This window comes from Rutilus rutilus, assembly GCF_951802725.1.
Source record: "Rutilus rutilus genome assembly, chromosome: 3".
Classification (NCBI taxonomy): domain Eukaryota; kingdom Metazoa; phylum Chordata; class Actinopteri; order Cypriniformes; family Leuciscidae; genus Rutilus; species Rutilus rutilus.
Window position 1 is genome coordinate 26,249,704 of NC_140211.1, and position 25,096 is coordinate 26,274,799.

General features: G+C 37.4%; 2 protein-coding genes across 4 annotated transcripts in view; both read right to left on the reverse strand.

Annotated features, from left to right (window-relative positions):
- Nucleotides 1-9,551, reverse strand: part of cyld (cylindromatosis (turban tumor syndrome)) — a 28,521-nt gene extending 18,970 nt beyond the window's left edge. Inside the window, exon 1 of one of the 2 annotated variants that reach the window (XM_084406087.1) lies at nt 9,197-9,551. The gene's annotated coding sequence lies outside the window, so the exon portion shown is untranslated. The remainder of the gene's footprint in view (nt 1-9,196) is intronic. The other variant, XM_084406088.1, reaches the window with a different exon arrangement.
- A 143-nt stretch (nt 9,552-9,694) lies between these two features.
- Nucleotides 9,695-16,447, reverse strand: nod2 (nucleotide-binding oligomerization domain containing 2). 2 transcript variants are annotated; one of them, XM_084406089.1, is made up of 11 exons: nt 16,166-16,447; nt 15,456-15,981; nt 14,662-14,779; nt 12,590-14,354; nt 12,167-12,250; nt 11,975-12,058; nt 11,798-11,881; nt 11,628-11,711; nt 11,341-11,424; nt 11,174-11,257; nt 9,695-10,512 (listed from the first exon to the last, which is right to left on the reverse strand). In XM_084406089.1, the coding sequence occupies exons 2-11, from the start codon at nt 15,930-15,932 to the stop codon at nt 10,440-10,442; spliced, it is 2,937 nt and encodes a 978-aa protein (XP_084262215.1). In that variant the 5' UTR covers nt 15,933-15,981; nt 16,166-16,447; the 3' UTR covers nt 9,695-10,439. The 2 variants fall into 2 exon arrangements, with proteins under 2 accessions (XP_084262215.1, XP_084262216.1); XM_084406090.1 differs by lacking the exon at nt 15,456-15,981 and having other exon boundaries at nt 16,166-16,439.
- Nucleotides 16,448-25,096: the final 8,649 nt, after the last annotated feature.

Sequence of the window (25,096 nt, forward strand, 5' to 3'; positions counted from 1 at the left end):
ATTCAAACACCCACACAATCTTATTCCTAAATGACAAAATTACAATTTTATTGCTATGTCTATTAAACATTTGACAAGTACGATCACAGTGAAACACAGCGTTGCCGTTGCCGTTGACTCAGAGAGAGCAGTTGTCATGTACAGGTATGAAACGGCTTCAGAAACAGTCTTTTCAACCACACAGTATAATTATTTCTCTGTTACAAATAGTTCAAATTATCACAAAAGTACTGGAATAAAAGTTTATAGTTCAGATATAAACAATGATGTCTACAGTAGCGATCAAAATAGAGTAAATTACCTTTTGAAAGTAACTTGATGCTTCGTTTACATCGTTACACCCGTAGTTGGTGACAAGTGACTGTTAATAAAATGTATTTGCCACTGAATCATTCATTTAAGAGATTCCTTCAAAAACACTGATTCATCCAGTAATGAATGAAACAAGTGAAGTCTTTATGAGTGAGTCAATGAATCATTAATTATATATATATATATATATATATATATATATATATATAATTAATGATATATGATAATATAAAAAAAGGTCAAATTAACTCAATATATTTTTAAATAGACTGCAGCAAATAACATTTCGTCAGAATCTAAATTATGTTGTTTTGTTCAGTTGTCTATTCAGAATTGTGGGAGTATTGTGATCTCTATTTTAAACAAAAAAAATAAATAATTTGATTCTCAATTTATCCTGAATTATGCAGCTCTATCGACTAGTAGTTGTTCATTTAAGCAGCAAAGAAGAAATAATATTATATATAACATTGCTAATCTGTTGTACATTACAGAGAAATACTAAACCATAATAATGAGCCTTTAAAATATAGTAAATTAAGGGCTTAAGCGCACACATAAATCTTGCCACAAAAGTAATGCTTATGAGTGTGTCGGGAAAAAAACAGAAAGGAGACTGTCTAAACATTGTAATAATTTATTAATGACCTAGTGTTTCCTGAATCAGTGTCAGCAGCAAAGAGAAAGTTGATGATGCTGACTCGTCATCTCCGCAGTATAGTGGATGCGACTACAGAAAGAAATGCAAAACATACAAAAAATGTATATCAGCAGTAATAGTAATCTGGTTGACACTGCAACATAGTAGGTGGTGGTATTTCATCACCCGTCACTTAATGGAAAAAAGACGACAACGCAGTGTGCAGGTTTCACTGTGAAACAACATCTTGTCAAAGGAGACGGCAGACAAAAGTGAGACACTCTGCCTGCACCTGAAAAACGTGAGCTCGCCATGGTGGGAGGTTTTTATTTATTCCGTAATAAAGATGTGGTGTGAACACCCCAGTCAGCATCAGCAATCAGTGCTGATCAACAGCAAGTTATTTTTGTATGCATTGTACAGTTCTGGTGACAGATAGCTAACAGATCAAATCGGGGCCTTTCGTAAATAGGGCCTTTCGTCTAGAACAATAAGCTTTTTTTTTTAAATAGCTTGATCAGCCAGAAATACAGTTTTTTTTTTTTTTTTTTTTTTTTGCACGATTTGAGCTGAAGAAGTCAGTTTATGATACCACTGTTGTAAGATTGTATTCCTGATTTCAAATATGTTATTGAGATACAATGTTGAGAAACAGTTATGTTGATTTTGTCTTTCTCAAGAAGATAAATAGGAATGGTAATTGCATGCTGGAAACAGCTGTCTGGGGATGTTACAATTATGGCCGCCGAGTGAACTCTCTTGCTTTAAAGGGACTTTGGTACCCTTGGTGTTGCCACCTAAAATTACCACCATCTGACCAATCCTTCCTGCTCCCCTATAAGGAACTTGCAGTGGCCCACTAGCATTTGCCATATTATTAACATAATTAGCAACTGCAAGGCCATGGCTGGGGACATTCGTCTACTGCAGATATGCCTAAATGAGGTTAAAATTCAGTCGTTTAACATGAGGTTAAAGAACATGAGAATTGCTCAATATCAAATGTTGTCGACATCTTTTAGGACAATGATGCAAACAATGTGTCATTGGTTTCATTTTATTAATGTTCCCATGTTTTAAATAAGCAAATAAAAGCAGATTATACACAAGATGACTTATGACAACTAGGCTATTTTCAATTAAATTTATGCAAATGAAATGAATTGTGTAAAATGTAATACACATACATCTATGTAATGTATACATAAATGTATACATTTATGACTGCTAAATCAGTCTCTCATACACTACATCATTAGCCTGGATGCAAGCCGAACTTAGCCCCGCCCACAACATTTGAGGTCGGGAAGTTCGGTCTGGACTTGATCCGTTGTGGAGCAACTATGCTCGAACCAGAGCTGTTCGGACCAATCAAATTGTCAGGGCTTTATACAATGATGGACAGATGATCAACAGTAACATAATCATCCACGTCACCAAAGAGCGCTTGGGTTGAATTCGTTTACAACAAAGATGACTGCCGCTGGAGAATTGAGAAATGAAGCATCAATTTGAGTATTGAGAAGCACACAATGATTTTTACTTCAGTGTTTCTGTAGTGCAGCTGCCGAACTACCAGTGAAAACAACTTCTGCGTTTAGCATTAAGACACAATATAACACAATATGCTTTTTTTCTTGTTCTTGTTTTCTTTTGGAAAAATGTATATAAATGCTTCTTGTTTGCTGATTGGCTACAGTTTGATAATCTACATAATTAAAGTTTCAATGCCAAATTTCTAAAGCGTTTATTTAACACTCATAACTAGAGTTGCAAAAGATTGCGATCTCGATTCAAACACACAAGCGATCTCATTCCTAAATGACAACGATTCGCCTGTGTCTATTAAACCTTTAACAACATTCAAATCTGCGTTGGCGCTGCCGCTGAGACAGAGAGAGCAGTTATCATACAGTATACAGTAGCCTATATATGAAACAGCTTCAGAAACCACGCAGTTTCGTTATTTCTGTGATACTAGGATAAAAGTTTAGCCTATGGTTTGGAAATAAACAGATGTCTACGATAGCGATCAAAGTAGAGCAAATTACTTTTTGAAAGTAACTTGGCACTTCATATAAATACTAAGAATCCAGCAAAACCGGAGGCTGCAGTTTCAAGGCATTTCTATGACCCTAGTTATTTGTGACAGCGCCACCTAGCCAATGCTACTTCAAAAAGAGGAGACCTGATTAAAACTTTTAAACAAACAGAATAGACTAGAACCACATAAAAGTTTTTTTTTTTTTTTATCTTTCCACCTTATTTTTAACTTAGGAGTGGGCGCAGCCATTTTAAACTTGAAAGTGCGATGTTTTCGGTGTCAGCACTCTCCAGTTATTATTTAGCTGGGAAAAAAGAGTTCATTGTACTTCTGGAGGTATTTGTTTTCAAATAATTTTAAATTATTAACATACTAATAAACACACTAGGCTAATTAGTAGCGCTTAGCACAATTGTTTTACTGTTTACTGTACTTTGTTAAATGGGGTCACACATCAGACGTGAAGCGCCACGCTGCGGCATCTCACACAGAAAATAGTCTTTCTTTCCAAGAAAACTGAATTTAAAACCAGAATATAGGTCCTCATATATAGAAACAAATTAGGTTATATATTCCAAGAGGTTACCAATGGGTTGGTTAGGACAATATATCAATAAAATGTATACAATTAAACAACTAAATCATTCCTGAAAAATAATATAAATAATAATATAAATACAGAATTAAATAGTAGCCTAAGTGCTGTAAAATAGTATAAACTCCTAATACATACATAAAAAAAATAAAAAAAAATAGGGTCTTTTCATTCAAAAACGCTGATTCATCCAGTAATGCCTGCTACAGACTGCAAGATTTTGACAATCCCATAAGATCATGATCCTATAAGATCATTATAATTTTGCAAACTGAGCATGAGGTAAGTAGTTTTAAGTTTTAGCGCCATGTCCCGTTGATCATTAAACCATTTCATGTTGCATTTGTATTGGCTAGTCAGTAGACGTACAGTAGGTCATAGCCTAGGTCGTAGCAGCAAACACACTGTGAGATGATCATGCTAAATTTCCAATACTGTCAGAAAATGATCGCAGGCTATCTTTGGTCGCAAGAGAGTGACAACAGCCGTCTCTGAACCTCTCTCACTGTACGACGGAGGAGCCACAACCACAGAAATTGCCACGTTTGGTCATCTTTCGTCTGGGACACCCCAAAATCACACAATGTTACATAATGAAACAAGTGAAGACTTTATGAGTGAGTCATTGAATCATTCATTCAAACCGTTTTCTAAAATAATTCATTCCGATTAATTAAAGATTTTAAATAGACTGCAGCAATTAACATTTTGTCAGTAAATTATTTTGTAAATTTATGTTATTTTGTTTAGTTGTCTGTTGAGAATCGTGGGAGAATTGTGATATCTGTTTGAAAAAAAAAAAAAATTGATTTTCAATTTAACCAGAATCGCACAGCTCTACTCATAAATATTATTTCTATTCACAAGGCTTTTTGTTGCTCCTTGGAAAACTAACAATAATGATATTTCAACTATCCAGTCAAATCAAATCTGAAACATGGTTTCCAATGACATACTTTTTAAATTATATAAGCGAATAATAGTAATAATGATTATTATTATTATTATTATTATATACACCTAAATATATATATTATATATATATACTGTACACTGAACAAAATTATAAACGCAACACTTTTGTTTTTGCCCCCATTTTTCATGAGCTGAACTCAAAGATCTACGACTTTTTCTATGTACACAAAAGGCCTATATTCACACACCGGTATATATAATATACCACTGATCAAATGTTTGGGATCGATAAGGTTTTTAAAAGTTTTTGAAAGTTGTCTCTTATGCTCACCACGACTAATCAAAAATACAGTAAAACAGTAGGCCTAATATTGTATAAAATTGTATAATTGTATAAAATGTCATTTTTTTCCTGTTACTTCAGTCTTCTTCGGTGTCATTCAGTGCTCATGCTAATATGCAGGTGATCAAGAAACATTTCTGATTATTATTATTATTTTGTGCTACTTATAAAAATGTGGAATGTGAGGTGTTTTTTTAATCAGAATTTTTTAATGAATTGAAAGATTGAAATAGAAATATGAAATGATAAATAGAAATGTGATTTACTTTAAATTATTTAAAACAGAAATATTTATTAACATTGTAAATGTATTTAATGTCTTTAAACATTTTTTGCACATTTACAAAGCAGGACAGAGAGCAAAAGACACACCCCACTTACAAACATCCATAAAAAAGTAAGATTTTAAAGGAAATGGACTCATGACTTTAACAAATATTCAATTTCAAGGGATTCAATCTATTTTTCAAAAACAGGATATCTTCAAATGGAGGGATAAATATGATTATTTTTCACTAAAATTCAATTAAAAACATTCACTCAAAATTAGAGTTAAAATCACAGCAGAGTTTCAGTAAAGGAAGAACAGAAAATTCTTCTGTAAAAATTCCCCTATGGATATTTCCTAAACAGGATTTTGTAACAAATCTAACTTAGTGGATCCTTACTGAATGAAAGTATCAGTTTCTTTTAACCTGAATCGTGCTGACCCCAAACATTTGAATGGTAGTGTAAATATAATAATAGGCCTAGGCCTAATTATAAAAAAATGCTGAATAATCATCAACATTAAAATTTAGGGAAGACTATTAGACTACATTTTATGTGATGGGGGCCGGTATGGGACCTAGATAATGGGTAGGGGGCTCTGGCCCAAAAAACGCTGAGAACAACTGATCTAGGCCTCCACGGGTTTAGTCTAGTTAACTTTTTAGGAAGACATTGTGCTGAAAAATGGCACAACATCTTTTAAATCATATTTTAAATTAGTGGATCTCAACTGGTGGGTCGCAGCCTAAAAATAGGTCACACGTCTGTTTTGACAGGGTTTCGGAGAGCAGGGAAAAGTGGCACTATGCGAAATGCAAATAATAAAATGCATCTATGCAACTTGTGCATAGTTATAGTCATGGTAGAAAGTAATACGTCTATTACCTTTCCGAAGGAAGGAGAAAAATGCTTCCCATATTTTTGTGCCTTACAAAAAAATGCAGTGCATCCAAATAAAATGTATTCATCTGAAAGGTATTCAAATTCATCTGTCATTTATAGAAGCTTTCCAAAATGGACCGATTGACATGCCCTTAACCTCAAAAACCATGACCAAACCATCTCAGGGTAAAGAAAATATGGCCCAGACTACATAATATGGGCTCACTTAGAACGAGAATAAACATGGGTTTGTGGTGACCAAAACATCTGACAGTTGACAGTTTCATGTGATTAATTATCGGCTGTCAAGAGCACAAAACTATCAAAATCAAGTTGTTTAGAAAATAAAAAATATAAGCCTAAATCACACTTCTTCTGTTTGTGTATTAAAAAATTATTGATTTTCAACAAAATTATATACAATTGATTTAGTTTTTTGTTTAACCCTTTCATGCAAGAATTATGACAAACTGAGTCAGGATTTTCCCAGTGTTTTTAATGCTCTTATGGGGCATTAAAACAAGATTTTCAGATGTCTATGCAATTTTGGTTGTAACTGAAGAGATACTTTATTAAACATAGGCTAATACAGTAATAACACAGCAATATTGTGTGTATTTAACAAACCAAAGAATAAAATGATATCAAACCATGTGAAAACTATAAATATATAAAAAATATATAAACGCAAAATGTTGCAAACGCAATTGAGTTTGTTCCCTTTCGACCAGCAACTCGTGTCTATTTCCAGCAGATCCAGTCGATTTACCGATTAGTCGATTTACCATTATTAGCTAATAATTCTGATGATGTTCTTGTTCAAGATGGACAAATTTCTAGCTCTCCTCTCTGAGAAAACCTCAGACTGAAATCTACATTGATCTATTGATGTTTTCCTTACATGCATAATGTAATCAGATTACTTTTTGATGTAATGAGTAAAGTAACGCATTACATAATCAGATTACTTGTTTGATGTAACAAGTAAAGCAATATAAGTAACATGTATTACGTAATCAGATTACTTTTCTGATGTAACGAGTGCATTACAAGTAATGCTCATTACGTAATCACATTACTTTTTTGTTGTAAATGTAAATTAAATTATAATAACACAAATACATTTATTTACACCAACAATGTTACTGCAGATTAAGTATTTTCAAGAACATCAGTCACAGTAATAGCATGAATTGTAGCTCAAATATAGTTAATGAGGCATGATGTCCAATTTAGTGGACAGATGAATAATCAGAATTTCCTCCCAATATAAAATGAATACTTGGAAAATGTAACAATGATATGACTCCTTAGATGTTGTTGCTTGATGCTACAACATGTTTTTTCCTGCAAGAGTCTCCTAGGACAGAAGGAATGGATGGACATTCCGGAGCAACTTGGCATTTCTGACTGGCCTTCGGCCATCTTGGTTTGGAGAAAAAAATGTGACATACAGTACAACGGCTAGCCATTTGGTGGCAGTGTATAGGAATAGGATGATGCATATGTGTCCACTGTAGAGTCTGATGTGCAACTATGCCATCAATACCCATGCATATGCAAGAAAATGCTTTTTGAATAGCTGACCTCTATGTATGAAAGGGTTAACAACCATTTTGCTTACTTATACTTGTGTATGAAAAATTCTGCTACTTTGTTGGGTTACCACTTGGTGTTCAATTTAAAATGTGGGTCCTTAAAGGGATAGTTCATGTTCATCCCAATTCTGTCATCATCTACTCACCATCACTCTTCTGTGGAACACAACAGAAAATATTTTGAAAAAGTCTGTCTTTTGTTCATACAATGAATGAAAGAAAATATTTTGCAACATTTTCGAATATCCTCTTTTGTGTTCTACAGAAGAAAGAGAGGCATACAGTTTAGAAATGATATGAGGGTGAGTAAATGATGACAGAATCATCATTTATGGGTGAAATTTTCCTTTAAGCAACATCACATGACAACCTCTGACTTGGCTAACTGGCATACCTCATCAATGACCACGATATTAGAATAACCAGCCGAACACACTTGCACCAACAGAGACTGTGTGACTGGTTGGTTTTTCCCCCAGCAGCAGGGGAATTCACACAGCGAATTAAATCTCACTCTGAGCTTCCTGTATGCACAATAATAGTGCACACATACCACTACTGCATAATGACTAATAGCAAGAATAAAAGACGAGACAGGGAATGCTATACTGCATGACCTTTTACTGATATTGCACGTGTCATCTACCTCTGTCTGAAATGTAAGATGTAGCAGCGAAGAAAGACCCTGCAGTTTGGTTCGGCAGTGATTTGGCCAATCCTAAAAATGACAATACAGGCTTTGATTAACGTCTACACTACAGCCTAGCCTACCCATACAGAGATCAGCGTTCTGGTAAATATTAGTGCTCTCTAGGCAAACACGTCAAAGGGTTCCAATTCTTAGGGGTCGTCAAGCCAGCTTAATTCCATATGAATGGATCAAGGATTGCTATAATGCCAAAGCATAGTGTTAGCATTCCCATTTATCTCTATGGCACTTGTTTGGCTGTTGTTGTTGTTGTTGTTGTTGTTGTTGTTTTGTAGCTGTGAAACATATGACATGTAAAACAGGGCAACCCTAAGAAAAAAGTTGAGAACCACAGCTCTAAACAATACTCATGATCACTGTGAGGGACTCTCTCAAGCTTTGAGCGACAATATTCATGCTGACTGTCTGTCCCTCCACAGCCATTGATATTCATAAGAGAGTGACCTGTGAAGTTGATGCTTTGTCAACATAGGAGGCATGCAGAGCCAGGAACACCCACCTGTAATGCCAATGTATTAGCAATATGTACAGGCTTTTGTAAGTCCAATCACTGTATCCATGATGTAATACACCCAATGTAAATATCACATCAGCGTTATGCACTTTCTCTAAACTGTGACTGCCGGATGAAAACGATGCAGTAGAGATGGACAGGCCTTACACTAACTGACAATGACCAGGTACAGAAGGCAAACTATCAGCTTCTCTTTTAACGGTTATTCCTATTCATAGAGCTCGGTTTGGAGATAATGTCATCGCTGGATAACCCTGTGTTGTCACGTATAATCAGCGGGTCTGGTTACAGTTACGGATCTAAAGCTAGTCATGTGTCAGAGTCTGTAGAGGTAAACAGGTGACATCAGCATGAGCGGATCAGACTCCTCTTACCTGACGTTTAAATATCCCTGTATTCACCCGTCCGCCTTCGATGGCATTTGAGATTATTCCAGTGAAACTCTCGTGGCGCTGTTAGTAATGATGATGGTGTTTATTTGACATTGTCGGATGGGCTCAGCTGAAGCCACCGCTGACTCCACTCCGCAATACTACCGGTTAATGGAGGGACAGTCGCCTCCTCCGTGCACTTTAAACCCGCTGGTAATAATCCCGGGTGAAACGATAAGGGAAACTCGAATAAAATCCGGTAATATTGGTATAGCCGAGGCCGTTGTTTCATTTGAAATCAGTGTGAGTATTATTTACAGTGTGGTTGTGTATGTGACGGTTAAACCAAACATGCTACGTTATTGGAGAGAAACTTGCTCTCCTATTGGACAGTGAGTGACAGCTAAAATCTGATTGGCCATTTCGGTTGTCCTTTACTTAGCCCCGCCTTTTGGGGTTTTCCAGTAGTTAGGCTGAAGAGTTTTTAAGGAACTGGCTGGGTGACAGGTTGTACACTGCAGTTTATTTCCTTTCTGTTCTTCCAAGCATATAAATCTAATTCTTACTTGTACAGCATGTTTCACATAGATCCTAGATGAAGCTCAGTAAACAACTGTTTCATGAATGTTGTGTGAGAAGAATGAATAAAACAAATAAATCTATGGTTTTCATGAAATAGAAGTCATAGAAGATGTAATTAAAGGGATTTAAAAACATAATAAGAAACCCTGACAATCTGTGTTTCAAGTAACAGACACATAGACCATGAATATACAATACAACAATTAAACTCCCATATACAAAGAATACTACCGGTATGTACAGTCAATGAAAACTAAGGATGTGTTCAATCAATGGATAAAGTCAGACAAATGTTGTGTATGCTCCTAATGTTCTGTGTAGAAGGTCAGTTTGTGTACTGGTTTGACAGTTTACATCTTATTATTAAGGTTTTCCTCTACTAAGAGTACATTTTTGACAGTCTCGATGGAGCAAGCTGGGGCACATTCACATCACAATGGTAACAGAGGATGCCAGTCATTCTCCGGCCCCATCTGATGCTCTGATTGGACCCTGGATGTTTAGCTTTTAAGCTACCTCTACTTCAGTCCAGATCAGCCATTTACAAGACAGGCACTTTGATATGGCTTCCTGCTTGTGTGCAAGTTTTTTTTTTTTTTTTCAAGAAAATGACGAGCATTGGATTTGGGAGTTTGGTGGCAGGCATTACAGAGCCTTCTTGCCCTCAGAAGGTCAATCTGCTTTCTTGCTTCCTCAGCTCCTCTTCTTCCTCTGGGCTCAGATTATTTTGTCCCAGCCTTTAAGAGTACAGAGCAAAGAACCTTTGTATTAAGGACATTAATATTATTCACAGCACAAACCATTCACCAGGCATGGGTATTAATGTAATAAAGTATAGTACAATTGAAATTCTGTTTGCACTAAGATTAATCAAGTTCCAAAGTAGTTGCATGATAACTGCTAATCATTACATACTGGGGCATGTTGTCACATTAAATGAGGTAAGTTTTCACCATAGAACCTGCCAGTAAACACTCTGTTACAGGCCTTTGAGCAAAATTTTAAACATTTGAACAACTATGAACAATTCATTAGACAGCAACAAAAAAAAAGCACACAAACATTTAAAAAATATCTAACTATTGTTTTGGCAAAAAAAAATTGCAATTAATAAATAGTATGCAAATGTATAACTTTAAAATTAAAATAAAAACATGTGACATCATGCCCCACATTTGTCCTGAGAACCCTTCAGTTGATTCTTGACTACCTATGGTTTTATTGGTTTCACTTGTTGACACATATATGAGAAATATTTCATTTGGCAGACAGAATTCATAAAAAAAAAAAAAAAACATACCACAACCAACATACAATACCACTACTAAAGAAAACACATGAACATTTATTGAGTAAAACTAGCACACAGTCAGCTAAAATACTGGAAAATTCCCTTACCAGACTTCCTTAACACTATAGTTCATTTTCAGTGCCTCTATCAGACACTCAACTCCGTCCCTGCTGATGTAGTTTTTGCTCAGCCTGAGTGAGAGAGATAGAGAGAAAGCATGTAATTCTGACTTAAAAAAAAATTAAACAAAGTGGTTTAAATAAGTCACACTCACCACAGTTCCAACAGAGTTTTGCTCTGACTGACGAGTTTAGCCAGAGCGCATGCACCTGCACTGCCCACACCATTATCCACCAGACTGAAACAAACCAACGCAAACATTATTATTACACACAAAAAGAAACACATGCTGCGTAGCTCAGTGCTCTGCATATTTAGTTTGATCTGACTGGGCAACCTTTCCATTTCCACGGTTTAGCATTAGCTAGCTGCATGTTTTTTTTTTTGTTTTTTTTTTATAGTCATAGAATGCAGAATTAATACAGGATTTTACAGGATTACCTTAACCATTCTAGCGATGTGTTATTCTTCAGCGCAGTTGCCAATGCCTCAGCTCCCCTGTCCCCAATTTTATTACCCCATAAACTGAAAATAAGAATGGAAATATAATTTAATAAAGGCACAGTATTGGAACATTAGAGCACAGTATTCTTTCTCATCATTGACCTCACCCCAGATACTGCAAAGACTGGTTGTGGCTTAGGCCTTCTGCAAGCTGCTCTGCTCCAACGCATGTGATGTTATTATTTCCAAGCCTACAAAGCAATTATAAATTTGTTATGATTAGAATGATCAGCATCCCATAGGCCAGAACTAGAACATAATAATCTTATAAAGTAAGCGCTGACCTCAAAGACAGGAAGTTCTGCTTTGCTTTTAGCAGCCAAGCAAAATGTTGGGTGCAAGCATCTGTGAGCTTGTTGTTGAAAAGCCTGAGGAAATGATGAGGTAGTAATAAAAATTGGTTGTATAAAAATAACAATAGAATATACATTATCATTATTCATAAAATGCAGAATGTAGGTGTTTGATATTCTCACGCTATTTTTTGGAAGCTTTCGCACTTCATTCCCTTTTCCAGAAGTTTCCGGATTCCTTCATCTGATATGTTATTGTTCCTTAAACTGCAAAATTCAGAAGTTTTAGAAAATCATGTATTTATCCTCAAAATTGCATTACCCTGTTTCTTCTGCAGAACAGAAAGGAAGATATTTTGGGGTCCAAACAACACTGGGCCTCACTGATTTTTTTTAATTATGTATGGACCAAATTTTTTTTCAAGATATCTTATTTTGTGTTCCACAGTGCATACAGGTTTGGAATGGGGAAAAAAGGTTGAGTAAATGATAGAACAAGTAGATTTTTGAATTTTCATTTTTGGGTGAATTATCCCTTTAAATTAAGAAAAAAAGAAAGCTTAAACAACAATTCAAACACAACCATCAGATAATCTCTCATCTTACTAAAGGGAGTGACAAATATGTAGACACGGTAGAAGCTGCTCCACGCCCACATCTCCTACTGAATTGTTGTCCAACTGAAGCCCAACAGGATTCCGCAAATACTTCAGCACGTACGCCAGCGCAGTGCATTCCACCGGTCCAATGTTACAATAGGTGAGCTTCAGATGTTCAACATCCAACTTAGCCACCGCATCTTGAGCAATACTGTTGTCTTGCATTTCATATATGCACTTGATTAGCCAAACAAAACTTGGCATGGCATGCATGCTCTTCTTTTCCCCTTCTACAGGACGAGGAATGGACTTGAAATGTCTCTGCATCCCTTTAGACAATGACTTCACTACCAGCTTGAATTTGCGTTCACGCACAGCAGTAGGACAGCAGACCAGGAGGAGATTATGGTGCCGCTGAGAAAAAAGTCCTGACACAAACTGAGCTGTAATCTGGAGGTTTGGTGTCTCTGCCACATGGGTCTTCACCTCTTCAACTGAAGGATCAATACAGTGTCCGAGACACCTTTGAGACAGGCCCGACAACTGCCTGTCCTGAGGCTGAAAGAGTCTGGAGATAGCAGAGCGATTGTTGTTACGATTCAGAACAACATACAGAGCAGCGAAGAAGCATTGTAAGGTGATGTGCAGAAACTCATACTGTTTGCAGTCTGTCACAGATAAGTCATTGCAGTAAATGAGGAAACCCATGCTGACATCCTGTTCTGTGAGCCCATTTCTTTGCAGCTCATATCCTGAGAACACATAACAAGAGGCTTCCAGGCCTTCCAATGCCAACTGTCCAAGTTTTAACACTGTAGCCAAATGTTCCTCCAACCAGGCCTTTCCCAGGACTCCTTGGGGCTGAGATGACTTTCGCTGGAAGAAATGCTGTAAGACCAGTAGGTAGACATCAGTAATGGTCTGAGGAATACCATCTTGACCACCCAGAAGCTCCTGGTGGCACTTGGTCACAATCCAGCAGAAGACTGGGATGTGGCAAAGACCTAGCAACACTGTGTTACTCTGAAGGGACTCTATGACACGTCTAGCCATAGCAGGGTCGCTATGATGTTTCTTTACAAAGCAGTTGATACCTCTAGGAGAAAAACCCTTCAGGTGCACTTCTTTGCGGAGATAGCGCTTCAACGACGGGCCCACAGCCTGTGACCTGCTGGTGAGCACCTTCAAAACGCCCTTCATTAGCGTACCCTGCAAGAGATTGAAAAGCAATACAGGTATAGGCACTTGCTTTGTGGGGCAGCAGTGACGTTCTTCATCTGTGAAACCCTGTTTAAACTCATCAAGCCCATCAAAAGTAAAGAGAACCATTTGAGGGTGGTCTAGGATGTACTGGAAAACCTCATCCTGACTTCGATCAGGCCAGCAGCAGTGCAGGAAGAGGAGCTCTTTCAGAGACAGCTCTCTGTGCTCTGCATTCAGTTTGCGGCAACTGAAGGGGAACAGCAGGAAAGTGTTTGTGAGCAAAGCTTCTCTTGCCCAGAGCAAGTGCAGTCGCTGAAGCAGTGTGCTTTTGCCACTTCCTGCCTCCCCAGACAGAAGAATGGTGTCAGCATCTTCATTTAGAGTCCCTATGGGACCCATCACATCCTCCAGCCCTAATGTAGTAGTTTCGCCAGAACCATCCATCACTTCAAGAAGTCCATCAGTGTAAATATCGTCCAAGGAGAAACGTCCTGTCCCGCCGTATGTGCTAAGAAAGAGGGACTGTGCAGCAACAGAGCTTCGCAGCTTCTTCTGGTACAGCAGACAATCTGGAGAAACAATGTAAAGTAGAATGTATTGACAATTACATTTATGTTTTTGATAAGCTAACTTATCAGAAATAAAATAAAAAATAAAAAATTATTGTATTATCTTGTATTCATTATTATTTATTTCATTATTATTTTATTTATATTTCTGAATTTATTTATTTTACATTTTATTTAATTGTCAACATTTATTCAAATATATAAAATTGACATCATAATTATGCCCATTTCTTGCATCTTATGCAATATCAAAGACAAAGACATGAAAAAAGACATCCTGTCCATACAACTGAGAAATGTCTTATACCAGCAGAGAGGTGACTTTCTTTATCTGGTCTGGTTGACTCTGTTTGTTCTAGATACTGTAGTAAGGTCTTTGCAGCAGTTTCCCCTTTAAACTTCACTTGGTCTAACAACTTCCGAACCTGCAACAATCCAATAAGATCACTGGATATACAATCATTAAGCAAGTAAAGGACATTTAGTGTGAACAGGCTTGGAAGAAAGAAATATGTCATATGTCAAACTAATTTGAACTTATCAATTACTATAGGAAAATAGCTCAATTTCTAAAGCATGTATGAGAGATACATCACAATGTGACAATTTTCATTTGGCAATTGTCTGAAAATTGTTTGGCAATTCAACAGTCACTGACAATTAATTTAGTCATGGGGCAAGTTATATGATAGTTCACGAGTTCACACTTACATGTAATTAAGTGGAGTAAAGGTTATGCATATTTGGCGTGCTGTCCGGGGGGAGGGCTCCGAGCTCGGAAGTTGGCCCGAACCCAGAGTACTCCCCCGGTTGTTGTAAGAGTGGTTAGGACTAGAAGTGAGGAGAATGGGTGGTGGTGAGATGCTGTTAAACTGTCAACGAACGGAGGCAAGTCTGCTGTATATACCTCTTATTTTGGCAATTGGTTGATAAACTGAGTGCGCTCCTCTTGTGTTAATTTAGGTTAGTTATCTGAACGTGCTCCTCCCGAACTTTGTTAATAAAACATCATTTAGTCATGGGGCACATTCAATTGCAAGGATTTCATAATACAAAGAAGTAAACTCATTTATGGGTTAAAGCAGTATTCAATCAAGTTACCTGTTGTGACGGTGTGTATACAGGTAGTTGCACCCCATCACAATCTTTGATGGTGAAGCAGCCAGTTGTCAGTAAAACGTTCAAAGCTCCTTCAATATTATCTCTGAGCTTTGTCACTAACACTGGCCTGTCAGCCAATAACGTTAAAGTTGCAGTGTCTGGTCTGTTCTTGCTCAGCACAGCGCATCCTTTCCCAAAACACAGCCCAGCCTTCTGCTCCTCTGGTAAGATCTGGTTAATTGCAGCCAAAAAAAGGCTGCATGCATCTTCTCCTTTTTCATACACCACATCTAAAAGTTTCCTGACATTAGAACATAAGGGTTTCTCCGCCACTCGTATGTTTAGGTAATCCTCCCAGACAAGACCCTCCCAAGCCAGGAGTAAGTCCAGAACACAGTCCAGAGGTTCATCACTGCCTCCACCACATAGGACAGACAGAAACTCTGCTCGCTGTTTTAGGATCAACTGAGTGCTCATTGTGGAACTCAGCCTTGTCTCAAAGTCAACAGTCACAATCAGAACCCAACTAAAGTGATGAGACATAGAAGACCAACATCACACAGAGATATAGAATATTGGCACAAGTTCCTATTAACAGCTATTTGAGCACTCGTTTCCTCATTTTTACCAAAAGCGGATAGGCAGTAGCCTATATATTTTTAATTATGAACAGATAAGTGAATGATGGTTTTAAAAAAATAATAACTTACCAGACAAGGTTCAAAATAACTCCTGAACGTCATTGCTCCCCCACTGCGAAGTAAATGGTTAATTCATAAGAGTTCATACGCGTATGCGTATAGCCTGGTTTAAGAAAACTTTCGAAATTAATATCCCAAACGAAACACGCCTACAAACGTCTGTCTGCTAAATATTCCATAGCCTGTGATTCTTGACAATCTATATAGACTAAGCTGGAATATGAAAACACCACGAACACAGGCTTATCTGTCGGCATGCTCTGTTTGGTCACTTTATGGAAATGATCGTCCGAACTGAAAGTGAAAGAGGAGGCGCTGCGGCTGCTGTCCTCGGAATCTTCAGGAAGTTATCTTACTGTTAAAGTCGGTGACACATAAAGCCGTCTTTGTATAGTTGTGACACTTTGTTTACACGACAGTAAGTCATTGTGGTTTTGTGTTCAAAACTTTTAAGTATATCTGCTGCTTATGTCTAATAGCCTACTGAGTAAATTGAGTGTCGGGTACAAAGAGTGTTGTTCTTTTTTATTGGGGATGGAATCACAGTGTGTTTGTACACATTCCCTTAGGGATATAGACGTCAGAGACTTTTTTCTCCTCTTACTCAATATAAATACTAGGCTACAAATTATAAACACTTCACTGGGGTCAATCATGTGGTCCAACCCTCCCCGGATCTGGTCATGCACACTACGAGTTTCGGGAGTGACAACAACAAAAATGATCGGAACGATGGCGCGATGACTGACAAAACTGTATTGCGACTGTAAACAAGAAACATGTTTTGCCACATTTTCTAGTAATAAAAAGGCATGCAGAACCACATTTCAAACTCAAGAGGGAACCCTAGCATCATGGAAAAATTTGCCTATTACTTTATCTCAGCAAGCAAACTGTTTGTCTTTTTTTCTTTTTTTTTTTACAGTAAATGATAATATTTAAAGTTCATAAATAATAGTTTTATGTTCATAGTCTTGTGTTCAGCCTTTTTTTTTTCTTGTTTGTTTTTGTAAATAGCCTACTAGGCTATCTGATTCTATAATTTCTCAATAATGTTCAAGAAACATTTTCAGTCAGTTACAACAAATGGTTAAGCCTAAATATTATTTGATTTGCATAACTAGTCTGCTCAACAGCATCTGGCCTTAAGGCAGTATAGAGAGAATTATTATGTTCGGCATAGACTCAGTATATAATAGGCCTACTGATCAGTTATTACCTTTATGCACTATTTATGTAGTCTGCGATTCTACAGTGTCATTTAGAGTGTTAGCAATAGCATATATGTTATCTTCTGATGATGAGACACAGGAGTCAACTGGGCAGTGGAAGTTGCTGTGGGTTTGGTGTTCATCCCTTGTGTGGGTGGGCTGTCTGGCTTTGATGAGACCAGAGCTGATCAGCGTGATGTCTCCATCCCTCTGTCATCCACAGTGTAAAAGACAGAGCCGATTTAAAAACTTTGTTTTTCTCGTTAAAAATACAGTTACGTGAATTTCTTTGCATTTCAATTCACTTGAATTCTACCTCCATACATTCAAAGTTGAACTGCAGTTTTGCTTTCTGTTTCTAACTTCAGTTTGAACTGGAACTAGATTTTAAAAGGCATTCTCAATTCTTTTCTGAATGATGCACAACCCTGGTAGGTAGAATTTGAGACCATAAACAATTTTGAACAACAGTAATGGGCATTTTCTTCCACAAAATTAACTGACTGACTTACTCTCCTTAGTATCTCTCAATGAACTTGTCTATCATGCATGGTGCATTTCTGGCATTGCACTGGACACAGAAGAACAGTCATGCAGTGGCCAGCTGACGTGTGCTGACAGTGACAACACAATTAGCCAGTGTCTCAGCAGAGAAACAGAGCAGCATGACAGAAGCTGAAAACAGATTGCCTTCAACTCTCGTCAGAAAAAAAAAAAGAAATTCAAAAATCTTCAGAGCTAGGAAAAATATTCAGGATTTTAGTCATTAAAACAGAGTTAGACACCCTGGTCAAATCAGGCTTATTGGCATAATATCCAAACAATTGAAAGCAATGCAAAAACATATTTTTTGCATTGTGTGTGAGATGGATATGAGGCTTCTCCAATCTGCCTTTGTCTTTGATCTAATGAAAACATGAGAAAGAGAGTTGTTTTGTTCCTGTATTGCCTGTTGTATTGTCATGATGGCTTTATCTCATATTTCCTAATGTGTTATGAGTTTGTCATCTTTCTTATCAGTGTAAAATATAATGCTCAGATGGGTTTAACAATGACAGATGTAATGATGACAAACAGTGAGGTGTGGGTTGTCATGTTTTCCACAAAGACTGGGGAACAGAGAGGAGAGTTCTGACAGAAATGCTAATATCCTAATCAGAGAAGAATTGAGCTCCCTTTGCATAAATGTTCTTGTCATTTCAGATTTTGTAAGACTGGCTTGCTCACAAATTGTAAATATTGGAGGAGAAAAAGAGATGCAGGATTTTTACAGTCCCTTCATGATGGGGTGACCTTATAATATACGTTCGTGGGTGATACATGTATGAGTGGACGTATACAAGTGAAGAAGCACACATCAGTGTTTCGTATAGAATATATATAGCTACTAGGGATCTTCATTTATTACATAAAATATGGACAATCAGTAAGTAATTATTGGCACAAAACATGCTTCATTTCGATACCGACATCACTAAAAAATATACTAATGATAGTTTGCAGTTCAGTGAGTGAGTCAAATGTTGAGGGTTAGTTGGATGTAATTATGCATGTTACTGTTATTACTATGGTAAGTACATGTAACATATCAAGGACACTGTAAAATAAAGTGTTACCGACATTAGTTTGGGATTCAGAAAACACTAGTTACACTCAGTGTTTTTGATTCTCTAAAAATGACCAGTTCATAAGAGGCATTCGTTTAGGAATCAAACTACACTGGTCTATGTTTTTGATTCACTAAAAAGAACTGGTTCATATGAAACATTCGTTCAGGAATCAGACTACACTGGGCTCTATAGTTTTTGATTCATTAAAAGAATCAGAAAAGAGTCATTTGTATGTAAACCGGACAACACTGCTGCGTTGTATGTTTGTTTATGCATGCAGCACCCTGCAAGGACAATTCAATAATAAGACGTTTCCATTATTTCATGGTACACAATATTTTTTATTGCATCACATTCAGTACAGACAATGAATTCACATTCACAACTCCAGTAAAATATTATTTCTTTTGTCGAGGCACCGAAGAAGCAGCAGCGGGGGGGCATCACTGAAAAACACTACAGGACACACTGGTACACAAGTGATGTCTCTGACAGGTTTGGTACTCCAATCACAAAGTATTTAATTAATAAGTTCTTGACGGTTCTGAATTCTAGCTTGATTTTCAGTAAGGATCTTATTTGACCACAGGCAGGCATGTGCACTTATGGCTGATTGGAAGGGCAGCACACCAGGGAATTTTGGGTAAGGGGGGTTCATACCACACTTACCCCAGAGAACATGAAATGAATATCCACTTTTCACAACTCTAAAATAGCCCATCTATATAGATGAACACTAGATCTTTAAAGCTGGATCCTCGTCTGCCCTCAGAGTGTTAGACTGTGTTCTCTTGGTTGAAATATTTAGGCTACATTATTAAAGAAGTGGTTTGCTGAATGCAGAGATCTATTTCATCACATGGAAATGCTAACAATAGCAATAAATGGCACACCTTCATGACAACACAATTTATAATGTCTGGTTTTATAAAATAATCAATTAAAATACATTGTCTCTCTCTAACAAGTTTGTTCTTCTGTTTGATCAGCCTTCAGTTGCATTCAGCCTAACAACACTTCATCACACATCCATTGCATTTCCAGTTTGCACTCTTTTTCTGAATAGCATATCAAAGAAACAGGTGAACTGACACTGTTTGAGAGTGATGTAAAACTCTGTCAGCACAGCGGTGGACAATGGCTTCAAAAAGACCGAAGAGGCAAGCTGGTAAGCGATGTCCTAATTGAGTCGAGTCTTGGTGAAATTGGAAGCCAATTAGTGCTGAGTTTAGAGAGACATGCTCTGTCAAAAAGATAGAGATCAAATGTCTTTCAGAGAGAGAGAGAATGGAACAGAAGAAGTGCCAGAGAGTGTTGCTGCGCATCTGCGACCGCAGTCGCAGGCACAGGCACGCGCCTTTATCTGTGTGTTTGTGCGGTTGCCTTTGTATTGAGTTTTAATTGACAAGAAGATTAAAGCTCACTTCTCTGGAGTTTTCAGCGGACGGCTAAAAAGAGAGAGAACGAGGGAGTGAGCGATAGTAGTTAGAGGAGGAGTGTGGGGCGTTGTGTGCGTCGTTGAAGGTTAGCTCTGGCTCCCGCTGCGTGAGCACTGCCTGAGATGGGCTACTTGTTGGACATTCATTATCAAACCCTGTTTGGTCCTTTCATCTGCTGCTCTGCAGAGCCCTCCTCGCAAACTACAGAGGCACCTTGCAGCTTGACATCTTTCCATTCACTCTGTACCTTAAACAGCATGCTGCCACATCAAAGCAGACACAAGCCCTTTGATGTTGCAAAAATAAAGAGCCCCAATGATCTACTCAAAACCAATGGAACTTTTGGTGCCTCTCTCTCCCATACGCTCTCCCTCTCTTTTTCTCATTTTGTTGGCCTCTGATAGACTTCATCAGAGTTTAAGAAGATAACCAGGGCTAACTGCGATAACAACGGCCCGTTTGCACCTTTGAAAAAATGTGAACAGCATGTATGCATGGAATTAACATATCAAGGGCTATAAGTAACGTCAGATGCAGATAAGCAAAATAATTGGAATGTAATTCAATTAGACTCACACTGTGTAAATGCCATGCACCCATCCTTAGTGTTCTTAGTGGAAAACATCTACAGCATCCCGCCAAGGGATCGTTAAAAAGTAAAAAATGGCTGTGCCTGCTCTAACATTCTAAAAGCTTTTGACAACCAAATAAGAAAATCAGCGAACATAAACAGAAGCTCTACCGAACCTGCTAGGCGCACGAGAACAAATCTCATTGGTTATTGCGGAAGCTTAAAAGTGCTGGTAACACACGAGAATGAACCTCATTGGTTCTCGCACGTCAAGCGAACATGCTTGAGTTTCTTTTTACCACAACTGTTGTGTGAGTTGATTAATGTTTATATGTGAATAAAAGACTAAATTCAATCTGTTCATCATATAAAGCGATGAGCATGCTGTTAGCATGTTAATACCCCAAAGGGGAAATCTACTGAACCACAGTAGATTCCACTAAATAAATAATTGGTTTACTGTGGAGAATCGAGGTTATTCAAAAAAGTTCATGGCGAATATTCCAAATGCCCAGCAGAAAATGACTGAATGCCAATAGCAACATTTTGCGTTTCTGACTTTTACTTTTGATTTCTATCTTTACACACTTGCAGTTTTAAATATTATGTACTTGTTTCTTTTGTCTTGAGATTTTTTCAGTTTATCAGTTATCTTTATTTCTCCATTTTTTATTTTTTTTATTTGAAATTTTCTCTATTTAAAACAACCCATGTAAGACAGAAACACACTTTTGGAAGTAAAAAAGGTCAAAGACAGACAATTTTTGGGTAACACTTTATTTTAATGGTCCCTTTTTAGACATTCTACTAAGTTACTTTGCAACTACATATCAACTTATTCTAACCCAAACGCTAACCTAACAGTCTACAGTCCACTAATAGTCTAATAAAAGTTAGTTGACATGTTGCAAAGTTACTAATAGTAATCCAATTAACTTTTTATTGAATTGTCCAGTTGTCTGGGATGTCAAATAAAACTCACATAATGTTGCACAAAATGTCATAAGAATATACACATCTGGGACCACCAGTTTAGGTGGACCCAAAAAATCGGTTGATGGGTCAGTTGTAATAAGACTGAAGAGGTGTAAGTCAATGCTTTCTTTCTGAGACCTCAAAACTTAACATATCTCACACTGATTCACAATGAAGAGATTCCAGAAGTGCAGGTGACTCAAGAGGGAGCGCTGAAGTCACAAGTGAAGCATGCAGCTCTTGTCACAATGAGAGTCGAAGATCCAATTGCAAGCAAGCAGTTTATTGACAAACGGGTTGAACTGATGGAAACACTCGAAAACACCACGATTAGCAGGCGGGCGACCTGGAAGCAGATATACAGGAGAGGATGAGTGATATGAATAGTCCTAGAGCGGATGTCAAACGGTAACTGGAAGAAGAGGACTCCAACGATCTCCAGAAGTCTGGGAACACAGACGAGATCTAGGAACTATCTCCGCAAGGAAACCAGGCACCGGAACTGGGTAAGAGAGCACAAACAGGAATGACGAACCGACACCATGCAATAATCACTCCCGCTAGATATAGGCAGCTAACAAACAGAATTAACTAGCTGCAGCTGCGGGTTTCTAAGCAACAAACAAGCAACACACACACAGATCCCACACCCACAAACATATTAACAGATACACAAAATGAACACATGGATCGATGAACCGTGACAGCTCTGGAATCACAGGAGGAAACACACTCATTCAAGACTATAGGATATGCAGGTGACTCATAAATGATCCAAGCAGACTTTGAGAAAGTAAGTAGCTGGAGAGGAACAGGGGAAAAAAGCAGGTGAAACATAATCAGAGACAGAGGGTTCATTTGAATCCAATAAACTGAGCAGAGAGTTAAGATTTGCACAATAGTCCAGATTTATTGGAGCACTTACTCATATCTGCTATCTGTAGCTCATTGTTTCAAGCCAAATGAAGAAGAGCTTTAATGTTCATAAAAGCTTGATTATGCTGTGAAAGTGGGATTTACTGCTAATTGGAGAGAAATGAGCCGTGGTCTCAGCAAAGTAACTAATCTCTTCATGGTGATACACATCACATTTTGGTTCTCTTTATCAGTGTACATTTACCATCTAAAATGCTATAATTACAGGGGTCTTGGTTGAAAAACAGTAGCCCTCAGGCATTTTCTCTTTCTTTTCTCTCTCTCCTTCAGAATAATTCACCACAGTTCATTGGCACTTGGGTTCCTGACTTTATTTATTTATTTATAGTTACCATTTTTGGTTCCCCAAAGAACATTTCAGTGATCAGTTCTTAAATTAATCTTTTTTTTTTCTAGTGTGAAGAATATTTTTTTTAATCTAATATTTACATTTTATTTAAGCTCTGATTTCATTTTTTTATTTCAGCAGTGTTTTTTTAATAGTTTTAGTTTCAGTTAACAACGATGATCACGGCGAGGAATAAAGAAAAGCCGTTATTTAAAAGGGACCCCTTAAACAATAATATTAATAACAATAACATAATAAAATCAATAACACTGATCCTCAGATATTTTTCATTTTCATAATTAATTTATATTTTTATTTATATGAATAATTAATTATAATATTTTGTAAGACAGACATAGCAAGACTTGTGCACTCTAATAGAAATGTGCCGCCTGCGACATTCACACCTCCATTTACCATCTCCTTCTCAGCTGTCACGCATGCCCTTGTGATTACAACGGGACGCTTTTAATCTCAATGACTGTTATCTCATCATACCCTTAACAGGAGTCGATATGGAGCAAATGTCAACAGGGCACCGGGACCTTGAGTGCTACAAACAAACCTCAAAGACAGACAGAGGGAATTTGAACTTTAGCACTCTGTCAGCATCTCGCCTAATTCAATGAACTTGACAGTTAATAAAGTGCTTTATATTCGCCCTTCTTCTCATACATAAAAGCTTACCACACCAATTAGCTTAAATTCAGTTTTTTTTTCTCATCTCCCTTTTCTTTTCATGCTCTTGAGCCTGCAGAAAGCACCATATTCCAATCATTTGCATTATCCAGAGCATCTGCTTTGAAGTTGTGAGATACTGTAAGAAAAAGGGCTCCACTTATCCTGCAGAAAAAAGCGTTCAAAGCCTCTAAATACTCTGGAACAGATGTACATTATCATTGGATTTGCGTTTTCGCCTCTTTGCTCCTGTATGGGTAATAGTGTAGCGCGCAGTCGCGTGTCCCTCACATCCTCTGTGTTTAGCATCTCCTCTCAACAGAAGCTAGCACCCCACTGGGCCAATCCGCACTTCAAAGCACTGTGTCTATCTACAGGAGACAAAGCACACTCCACACATATGGAAGCAGCCTCCTCACTCACGCTCGAGTCAATAGCATCATTCGCTTGCTCGCTCGCTCTCTGTCTGTTTGTTTTTGTGACACAGAGATATGGCTCTTTCACACCTACAGCCCTCACCACACAAATAAACAGCACCCAATTTGAACCTGGTGTCACTTTCATGTACTTGTGAAAATATTTGTTGAGTTGAGGAGAAAAAGAGAGAGAGGAAATTAGGTTCTAGTAGCGTTCTAGTAGGCCTAGCTCAAATGTTAGAGCATGGCGCTAGCAACGCTAAAGGGTCATGGGTTTGATTCACAGGAAACACACATGCTGATAAAAAACTGATACCTTGAATGCACTGTCGCTTAGGCTAAATTAATATTTCTGGTATAGACAACACTGAAAAAGCTGTTCTGTATAACATTAGTCTAAATAGAATTTGGTTAGGTATATTCTCTCTCACATTATGCCTTCACAAAATATTTAAGCTGTAATCGATCCACTCAAACCTTATGCTTCATTATTTAACTACGTGTAGCCTACATATAATATTCCTTTTGCTCTGCTACTGCATATTGTATTTATTTATCACAAATTAAATTTCATAATCTACCTTTCCAAAGTGTGGGGTCGGTAAAATTTTATATTTGAAAGAAATTAAGACTTTTATGTAGCAAGGATGCATTAAATGATCAAAACGACATTACAATTTTATTTTATTTTTTTTAAATGCAGTTCTTTTGATCTTCTATTCAACAAATAATCCTTGAAAAAAGTATCATGGTTTCTACAAAAACATTTTTTTTTA